General features: G+C 41.0%; 1 protein-coding gene across 1 annotated transcript in view; it reads right to left on the bottom strand.

Moving 5' to 3' along the window:
• Positions 1-11,024, bottom strand: part of UBE3C (ubiquitin protein ligase E3C) — a 2,314,788-nt gene that overhangs the window by 927,896 nt on the left and 1,375,868 nt on the right. Inside the window, exon 16 of the mRNA XM_044064789.1 lies at positions 2,748-2,835. Within this exon, the coding sequence (XP_043920724.1) occupies positions 2,748-2,835 (88 nt within the window). The remainder of the gene's footprint in view (positions 1-2,747; positions 2,836-11,024) is intronic.

Genomic DNA, 11,024 nt, shown 5'->3' with positions numbered 1-11,024 from the left:
CTATGTGAGTACCCAGATCCCTAACCACTGGGTCGACTCTTAGGGGTGTATTATCACCATGGTAATTAGCCAGGATGGCTGTCTTCCCAAATGGTACAATTATGCAATTCTTAGCCTTGAGTTAAAGGCCGTGGCTTTGGCATCATTTGCAAGTCAGTGATAAGCCTTCTTGAAGAATGCTATTGTCAAGAGGGGAGCCGATGCTAACTCCCAGCTCGCAATCATCTGCAAACTTTGTCAGCCATAAACCTTCACAACAAATAAACCCCATGAGAATCAAACCCATAATTACAGGGAGAATAGTCACCTTGCCTTCTGAATTATCCAGATGAGCTAATTACCATAAAAGCAGGAACCTATTAAACGTACTTGATCACTACAAATCTAAATCACTACATATTGCCTACAAATGCACAGCATGTCTGATTCCCTTACATTTAGCTAATATGCTTTAGTGGGTATTCATCACGTGTTGCTCTGTCAAACAGCCTGAACCACTAGCCATCTGCATTGTTCTGCTGTGCTATCCATAATGAGATCCTCAACCAGTTTATGAAAGCCTGCTGTGTGAGGCCTGTATTCATCTTATCTCTAGCATAAGGTAAACAATTAAGGTCTGAAACAGATGCAATGATATGTTAAGAAAATGAGCTGCATGGTGGTACCACCTGTCCATTTTTTTCATAAAGACCAGCATGATATGGGCAGTTCTGTGCTACAATAAAAAAATAAAAACAGCAAATGTCACAACATTTTAGCAAAAATTATATATCTTCCAATTTCTTTTTTCAGTAATGGCTAACACTCTGATGCTGCCACTGAAACAAAGTAACAAGGTATGAAATTAAATAATTAAAACTCTATGACAGTAAGCCTTAATTTCAATAATTAAAATCATTTTACTAATAAGGTTAAACAAATCATGCACATTGGCTGAAAAAAGGAGACTGTATTGCAATATAAGATGATATAGTTAGAAATGTCCCACTCTTGGCATCCTAAAAGGTGGTAAGTTACATTATGTCTATAATGAGATTACACAGCATGCAAACACCTACAATATCAAATGTCCAATTAACACATCTCATTTCTCACTGTGCAACTCTACTGTTGTATACTGCTTTGGCTAACTATACTGTACAGCAATCCTGTGATACACAAACTCCATTTAATGATTCAGTTCTCAGTTAGCAAAGACAGAGCACAACTTAACTATGTCCACCCAAACGTACATCTGAGTAAAAGCATTTCTGTCAATTAAATTAATAAAGAACTTTAATTCAAAACATGAGCTCATGCACTGCTTTACGAAACAGTTTAAACAAAATCTCTCCATTAGTAGTAGTTTGACACAGTATGAGATGAAATCAGAACTTACAGCACATACTCAAAACCTTTTAAAAATGCATGTTTTTTCATGAATAATACAAGCTGAGATTCCTGTCATCAAGCATATTCACAATCTGATACAGCACTCAAAGTGTTCCTACTGTGTAGACACTTTTCATTAAGCCAGTGTTTGTAGCTTATTAAACCAAGGGTTAAAAGCATCAGAAAAAAGCTGCCACTACAGCAGAGTTTAAACACTACTCACTACTGGTGCTCAATTAGTCTGGTCAATTAGTCAATTTTATCTGCATTTTTCCATCAAGGTTCCATTTTTGAAAAGAAATATGGGTTTTAGTGGTCAATATACAAGACATTCATCATTCTGGTGCCTGCCATTTAAATAAATGAAAAAGAGCAAATAAACACAACCAGCTGTGCTTCAGCACTTCTTTCACACTAATTGCCTTTATCTGATATGAACTCAAGTGGCATTAAACAAATCATATACACATCCTTACCTGCTTGTTTTCACACCGTGTTGGCCGCATTATGCCTCTGTTTTCTTGAAAATTAATTATGCACTACAAGACCGCTGTATTAAATGTAGTGTGGAACCCTAAACTAAGCTTAACAATCAATTCTTTGACATAGAATACTAGTGTGTGCATCTTGCTTTATATCTGCCCATCACAATCACCATTTTATTTTAAGTCCATTCATGATCACAAAAATAGCTAAGCAAAATTCCTGAAACTTTCCTCAATATCCTTTTAGCTCCCCAAAGAAGATATTATCACTGCACCAATAAAAATAAACTAATGAAAGTTATTTGTGAGTGGCTGTGTGTGGACGTGCTTGTGTAGGGGAGATAACTTCTCTCAGTTTAAATGCACTACTTTGAAAAGTATTTATTATATAGCCTACGACATATGGAGGAACCATAATCAGCTAGGCAATAGTACACCTCATGTACCACTAATTCTTTAAAGTACTGCGGCTTACACTGTTCTTTGGAAATGTGCATTTACAATATAAAGTATTTTTTTCTTTAAATATTTACTTCATTACTAAATGCATTAAACTGAACAAAATATGGCAGCAACATTATCTCCTTCTGTAAAGGTATTTTCCACTTAATTTCCAGAGTGAAACTACTACACTGCTTCAAAATTGAGTACTAACATAAGAACAGTGTAAAAAATTTCACAGTAAAACAGCGACATCGTTACACTATTTAACAAGACCATAAATCAATTTTCTGTAGTACAAAAAGTGATGGGAAAAATATGCTCCTTAAAAATAATTATATTCTGTATGCACTGAACTCTGCTTTACTGAATCTAACCGAATGTCTTATCAACTTGGAAAAATAGCAAAACAGAAGCTACGTCAAGTGTTGTACATTTAACAGTTATTACCATCCAATGTAGACTGTAGTGGTCCTATCCGTCCCATTCTACGAACTCGCCAGACATGCCTTGCTGATGGTACATAAAGCTGGGTAACCTAAAATTTGAAACACTCAAGTCAGCATCAAAGTTTTTCACAAATTATTACATTTATTGGTTGTCTTGTTATCCAGTTATGTTTAGCACTATACTGCCAGAAAACAGAAGAAAAAAGTTACGTGCGATCAAAACAATTAAAAAGAAAATTAAAAGAATTGCATATAAACAATTCAAAAAATAAAAAAAAAATCAATTAAAAATGAACTGAGATCAATATAGCATAAAAAAATCAAAGACACCCAACAGTAGTATAAAGCTAATTACAAAGGAGACATAATAGAGACTTAATCATCTATCAGCAAAAGGAAGGCCACCTGCATTTGATTTAACACTTGTGTGCATCCATATGTGACAGCGTTTTTGGCTTAAATCATGTGCATATCCTTCAGGCCATTTCCAACAGCCCTGAGGATAGGACTAAGGGGTGTGTGCTCCCCTCAGATCCTCAGTTGTCGAATCTCTCTCTCAATATAGCTTTATAACTGCAAGATTGCACACTAACTGGCAAATATATAAAATTACAGACTTGAAATTTACTTAAGGTCCTGCTGCCATAACATGAGAACCCCAAACAAAGGAGGCCTGAGGGTGGGGGGTAATGAAACAAAAGAAGAGAGCCCACTCAAAGATCAAATAGTGTGGTGAATACCTAAAACATTTGTTATACCTTAACTTAAAGGGCACTGCAGTGGGTGAACAATGTTTGCAGAATTCAATCTGTGTTCCAAAATGCCTACATGAGGAAGAGGAACCTGAAAGGCAGGAGAAATGCTACAGGGAATATCAGTGGAGGCAGTCTGCTTATGGTAAAAGCAAGAGGTAATTGATTCCCCAGCCTATATGCTGCTATAGTCTTACCAGAGGAAAAAGTATATACTTACTATAAGGATAATCTGGATAAGCTGGTCAGGCCTCATCAAACAGAAATACTGAAATCTCAGGCCTTCCGTCAGCTCATCATCTTCATAGTTTCATAGTATAGTACTAGGCTATCTGCCCTGGGGCATTTGTAAGCCTAGCCATAGTGATGTGGCTTTTGCCACCCCATGAAATGGTACAAAAATGTACAGAATAAATCTAGAATACTGTGCCTCTGTCTAGTAGTGACACAATGAAGGTCCCCTTATATAATAGAATTAGTTTACTGTGCCCCTGTCTAGCAGTGACACAGATGTGCCCCCTGGGGTAAACTTACGATCTCCCATCCACTCATCAAGATTTCTCTTGAAGAGAGTCAGTGAGGGGCTCTGCCTAATCTGAACTGGGATCCTGTTCCAAAGCATGGGAAGCCTCTGGGTTATGAATCTATCCCTCCAGCATGTCCTATTCATACTTGTGCTGAGGTTTAAGTCTTTAGCTCTCGTGGTCCTGATGGATTTGGATTTTTTGAGGTGGAGCATGTCCATCAGATCCTGATTGGACATGGCCTTGTACGTCAGGCAGAAATCACCTCTGAGCAGGCGGTATGCTACTGAATAGAGCTGAAGTTTCTTTAGTCTGGCAGAATAAGACATATGTTGGAGACCCTTGATCCTTTTGGTGAGGTACTTTTATGGTCTCTCCAGCTGTTGCAAATGCCGGGTGAGGTACATACCAAATGGGGCATTGTACTCAATCATGGGTCTGATGTACAATGACATCCTTGGATCTGGATGTGAATCCCTTCATGATGAGGTGTGCAAGGTAGAATGTTTTTCTAACCACTTTGGCAACGTGGGTGTCAAATGAGAGGTCGCTGTCTACTTGGGTCCCTAGGTCTCTGATTACTTTTTCCGTACTCAGTGGGTTGCTGTCTATGTGATAATTTGTGGGTACTTTGTTTTTTCCAAAAGGGATGACTATACATTTTTTGGCATTTAGTTTAAGGCCGTGACTACGGCACCAGTTGTCCGTTTCAGTGAGGCCTTTTTGTAGGATGTGTGTGTCTGTTGGTGTATCGACTATGGCGCCTAGTTTGCAGTCATCTGCGAACTTTGTCAGCCACAGCCCTCCCATGTTTGCTTTAACATCTGAGAAATAAATGCCGAACAAGAGGGGTCCCAGGACAGATCCCTGTGGGACACCACTTGTGACTGGCTTTGAGTCTGACATTGCTCCAGCGATTTTAACTTTATGGGTTCTGTCCTATAGCCAGTTTGCAACCCATCTAGTGGCATAAGGGTTTACTTTTAAGCTGTTTAGCTTATCTATGATGCTTGAGTGGGGTATTGTGTCGAAGGCCTTAGCCAAGTCCAGGTATGCTGTATGGACTGCTTTGCCCTCATCAATGGCTCTAGTGACTGTTTCGAAAAAGTCAACCAGGTTTAAAAGGCAGGATCTGCCCTTTACAAAGCTGAACTGGGTGGGGTCAAGTGTCTGTAGGTCCCCTATGTCTCTGTTTATGAGTTCCATAATGATTCTTTCCATAGCTTTGCAGACCAGGCTGGTTAAGCTTATGGGGCGGTAGTTTCCAGGGTCTGTAGAGGCACCCCCCTTGTGGATTGGGACCACTGTTGCTGTACGCCAGTGTTCAGGTACATATCCCGAAGTAAGGCTAAGGTTAAATAGCATTTTTATGTGTGGGTTTAGCTCCTCTTGGAGTTCACGTAACACGCACCCGGGATACCGTCAGGTCCCATTGATGCTGTGTTTTTGCTTTGTTTAGGCGGTTCTCACTTGGACATCTGAGATGACAGGAGATTACATTCAGCTGGGATAAGTATTTCTTCTTTTGGGGGTGAAGGAGGGAGAAATTTGCACTGAACCTGTCAGCCAGAATGTTAGCAATATCTGTGGGTTCAGTGTATTTTTGTTGTTGTGAACCAACTCTGAGCATATCTGAGGATTCCTTGGGTTTCTAACATAGCTGAAGAAGGCTTTGTGGTTATCTTTAGTGTCCTTAGCGATTTTTCTCTCAAAGTTTGCCTTGGATGTTTTTATGAGAGAACGTAGTTTTCTGCTAATGTTGATCAGAGATGTCTTCCCTTCATGGGATTTCGCTCTGATGTGCAGTAGATTCCTTTTTTTGTTATACAATTTGTTTATGGCTGAGGTCCACCAGACAGGATGCTTACATTTGGTGGAGAGGGACTTGGATTTGTTTGGGATTGCATGATCCATGCATTCTTGGAGATGTCCATAGAAAGCATTTGTGAAGAATTCGGCATTGTGGGATGTGGTATCCACTGGCACAGTGGGATTAAAGGATACCATCTCAGTCTTAAGAAGAGTGAAGTCTGATTTTGAGAAGTTTTTCACTGTGGTCTTTTGTGCTGGGGGTGGAGGTGGGATATGTATATCCAGGGTGAATAGATTGCGGTCAGATCTCACTAGTGAGGGGTATACTTCCGGTGTGGAGCTAGGGTATTAGGGCTAGAATAATGTACCCAATCTATGTTTGGGTAGTTGAAGTCTCCCAGTATGATGGTATTTTGTGATACAGTCATATCCTCCAATGTCTTCAGGAAGGCTGAGTGGGGTTCTTGAGATTGGGAGGGTGGTCTGTAACATGCTACCAGTTGTATAGCAGTTTTGCCTATGGTTAGTTGCACCTGTATGGTCTCTGATGCTTCATGTGTTGCTACTAACCTGGAGGTGTGGGTGTCCTTTATGAATATGGACACTCCCCCTCCCTTTGTGGTTCGGCCCGGGTTTTGGGGTCGAAAAGCATGATACGAGGTATAGCCTGGTAGCGCTGGGGTGCTCTCAGGAGCCTTGAACCAGGTTTCAGTTACTGCACAGACGTCGATGTTCTCCATGCTGAGGACTGCATCAAGTGCCTGCATCTTGAGATTTAGACTTCTGGCATTGAGCAGCATTACCCTTAGTTTTTTTCCATTTTTGTTTTCTAAGGAGGTGGGTTTGTCTTTTGAGCCTTGCCTAAAAAGGCACTATGGGGTGGCAAGAGCCTTAGCCAATATCCGGAAGCCCAGTGGTGACAGGTGTAAGCCATCCCTTGCGAAGCAGCGTGGCTTGTCCAACATATCATCCCAGGCAGACAGACATTGGATCCCCTTAGAATGACACCAGTACTTGAGCCAATTGTTAAAGCTGATCATCTTGTCTTTGTATTGTGGTATCATTCTTGGTGAGGGCAAGATGCTGCTCAGAGTCAGGGTCATACCAGCCTGGGCTACATAATCGTAGAGCTCCTCTAAGTCTCTTTTCATGTAGTCCAGGGAGGTACGTCTCAGGTCATTCACACCAGCATGGACAATGACGGAGTCATATTTGTACTTGCTTTGGAGTGACCTGAGTGCGTGTGTTATGTGGCGGATCCTAGCTCCTGATAGACAGCTCACAGTCACCTTCTCCTTGTTCAGCCTGGTCAGTGGGACATCAGTGTGTCTGACTATGGAGTCACCTATTACTAGTGTATCAGGCAAGGTGTTTGGCCTTAAGGGCTGCGACTGGTCGACACACTGATTTATTGAAGTATGTGTTGCATGTGTTTTGTTTTGAGGTGGTGGATTTTTGGATGTCTGCTTTGGGAGCCTCTGTTGTTTTGGTAAGTTTTTTATTAGAGCCTCCGAGTATGTCTTTGTGTTTTATGTGTTTGGTTTGCAGTTGTGGTAGGTCTATGTGGGACTGGGACTGTTGTGTGTGTGGTTGCCATCTCCTCCTGTCTGGTCATGCCAGCCCTGAGTTGAGAGAGTTCAGCCTCCAGTTTGGCTATATAGTTGCATCTCTCACATGTATTTGTGTTTGTTGGGAGGAGGAGAGGGTTGTCTGTGTACATGAGACAATTGTAGCATTGTCTCAAGATACCCAGATTGACCAGCTGAACTGGAGACAACGCCAGTAATCTACCACTCGACATGCTAGAACAGTATAAGGGAGTGGTATACCTTTAAGGGAAGTGGATATTCACAGGGGTGGTAAGTAGATGTAGTGCTTTACTTAGTACGAGAGTGCTTACTTAGTAGAGAAGTATTGAGAACAAGTGCTGGGCTTATAATACACTGAGTAGTCTGGTTATACTAAGAGTAGAGCTTCCTTAAGGGAAAATTTGAAGAGCACACTTGGCGGAGCCAGAAAAAGTTTAACCTTGTTTAACCGGCGCTGCGCTATGTGCACGACCGCGCAAAGCCGTGCAAATGCGGATTTTAAACAGTGAACTACAAAAGAGCTAGAAATGGTCCAAAACAACCAATTACTACAGCTTCTTGTGCTGAGGTCACTTCCCCCAAGGACAGGTAGGCTGCTCAAGGCTCCCCACTCCCACTGGTGAGCAAAGAAACTTCCTTCTATTCAAGTAAGGTAATGGACAACACAGGAACTACACCACAGCCCAATGTAAAACATTCACAGGATACTAGCTACTCTGCTGTACCTAATAATATTCTACATGCTAGCTTCCTCTCCAGATCTCTAGTGTGCAACTCAAAAGCGTCAAACCAACTAACATAATGCAGTAACTCCCCCTCCAAACCAAGCCTTCCAAAAGGTGGTGGAACCGAGAGTGGGTATACAGACAATGGCAAGTACATAATCATATCTAGGATGAGGAAATTCACCTTCATCAACCAGTAGGAAAAATTCCAATGTTTATCCAGACATAAGTACACAGCTTTGCACCTAAAACTCTTATCAACTAGCAGGAGAGAGTCCAAAACTTATGCTCCTGGATGACTGTGGATCTAATGGTAGACTGAGATCTGGAGATCACATCCAGCTTATAGTGTACTGCAAATGCAATCAGAGAAGTCTACACGGAAGCTGCACACCATCGTCACCTGTCAAATGTTGCATTTCTAAAAAAGGCCTGAGGTATAACTACTGCTCTGAATTAATGTGTTGTAGGCAGAGCAGGAAATTCTTACCTGTTGTAACATTATTCATAAATTTACTTGAACAGAGTGACCTTTGAAAATGTAATACTAAATTTACTGGAAGAAAATGAGACAAAAAAGGCAAGTCTTTTCTTGTCAACATGATTTTGTTCACATATACTTGAAGCTGTAAATGAACCTCTATACAGTACTGTAAATATTCACCTCTGTTGGAATACTTGGGGAAAAATACAGGGAAATTAACTGTCCCCACGGCAACCTTAATGGATAAAGGAAGGGTTAGTTTGCAGTGATGCTCTATTCCTGTGAAAGACCAGGTAATCAGACTTTACATACAAGACCTGCAAATTCAGAAAATTTTCTAGCAGCAGTAAAGAGTACCAGCAAAAGTATACTTCAAATTGTGTACTTTTTTGGGTTCAAAAGGTAGGTTCCCAGGGATGCAAAGTTATCTTTTTGAACAAACCTCACTGAGTGCAGAGAATCCTTTACAAGAGGCCATATATGGACTGTACCCTTCAGAAATGCCTTGCAAGCCTTTTAAACAAACAAGAGATGAGTACTCAAGGCTTGGAGAAAAACAGATATGGCAGCAAAATGCACCACAAAAGAAGGAAAAACGTAGACCGGAATCTAAAATTTGTGAAAGACAATTTAGAAATGCAGACACAGGAACGGTAAAGGGATCTAATCCTTTGGAAGTAATCCAGACAGAGAGAAGTCTCCATTTGCTTTTGCACATTTTCTACCATTGGGTTTCTGGGCAGAAGTGAGGATCTGAACAACTCAAGGTAGACATGCAGCAAATGGCTGTGGCCTTTACTATAGCTGCAGTACCTATGCAGATAGTTGAAGGGACAGAAGGTCCAGGTAAGTCAGAGAAGTTCTGAAGAGCATTACGTATACAGGTTCCTCCAGAAGATTAAGTCACTGCAGTGAAAACCTCACTAGCTGAGTATAGAATGGGGTTATGCTTACTCCACCTGCCTTTTGGATGAACATCAGAATAAAAGGAAAGGGAGGAGAAGTCCTAGGGTCATTTCTGGATGGCAACACCCCTGGGATGTTTACCCAGATAAAGGATCATGAAAAACAAGTTGCTGCATTTGATACTGATCCAAGATGCAAACACACTGCAGAAAGACTTCCACCAATGACAGAGGATGTTCTACTTTTTTTTTTTGACAGAATGAAGGACCATTTCTATGGCATCAATGAATAACTGAGCCTGTTTCTTACAGAACTGACCTCTCTAAGAATGTCTTCTTACCAGAAAGTGACTGGGTGACACAGCACATTACCATACCATCATCACCTCCCGACAAAAGGGGTATATGACTGAGTTCCACATTACTTGTCATTTTCATTGCCATACTGTTGAAGCAGATGATAAATGTACTGTGGGGAAAGGATCCATAAAATGCCCTCTGACTGAACAGCACTAGTATTCATCTCAAGACCACAGATGTTTACCTAGGATTGGCTGCCCTTGAAAATGTCCCATATGCTAGGGCAGATGCATCCATTGTGACATTCACTATAAGGGTGGACAGGTAAAAAGGACAGCTCAGAGTAAGACTGGGAAGTATGCAAACGTATCTATAAGTCTTGCAGCCACTACTGTGATCCTGCAAGCTCTGAAAAACTAAGGAGACAGAGGATCTGAAAGTTGAGATGACGACTGTGTTTTGAGATGTCCGTGAAGGATCCTCAGGTGAAATCTGACACGAGGGATTATGTATACTGTCACTCCCAAAAGATCAAGCAATGCAATGACTATATGAAGTGAAGTAACTGAGAAAGTGCGAAATGCAAAGGAGATATCTTGTTTGAAGGCGTATGTGCCTCTGCCTTGTAGGATTGAGTGCCCAGAGTGCATCTGACTTTGTAGTGTTCATCGTGATTCCTAAAGGGAGAAGAAAAAGAAAATGCTACACTGCAACTAATCTGTTTAGGGTTAGTCCAGCAAAGAGCCAACTGTCAAGGTAAGGAAACACTTTAACCCTTTGCAGCCTCTGGATCACTGCAACGATGGACACACATTTCGTAAACGCCCTGAGAATTAAGGTGAGACAGAAGACGAGCAAAATAAATTGATAATGACTGCCTCTTATCCAGATGTACAGAAATATACTGGATTTCTCAGCAATCTAAGTGCAGACTTCCATTTTGGAAGTCCAAAGAAGATATTCATCTCCTTCTGATAAACAAGGAAGGATGGACTGCACTGTGACCATTCAGAATTTTTTTTGGAAACAGACCTGCCGAGTCCACTTATATCCAATATTAGCCTAAAGTCTAAATGGGCAGTTGTCTAAGTAAACTTACTATAACAAGAGATGTCTGAATGACCACTGCTGCAGTAGCCTAACCTATATAGGTTAAATTCTGCCAAGGACATGACAGCCAGCCAGAC

The sequence above is a fragment of the Protopterus annectens genome, chromosome 3.part0 (assembly GCF_019279795.1).
Source record: "Protopterus annectens isolate FY-2018-M chromosome 3.part0, PAN1.0, whole genome shotgun sequence".
Classification (NCBI taxonomy): Eukaryota; Metazoa; Chordata; order Ceratodontiformes; family Protopteridae; genus Protopterus; species Protopterus annectens.
This window is presented reverse-complemented; position numbering and strand designations above follow the sequence as displayed.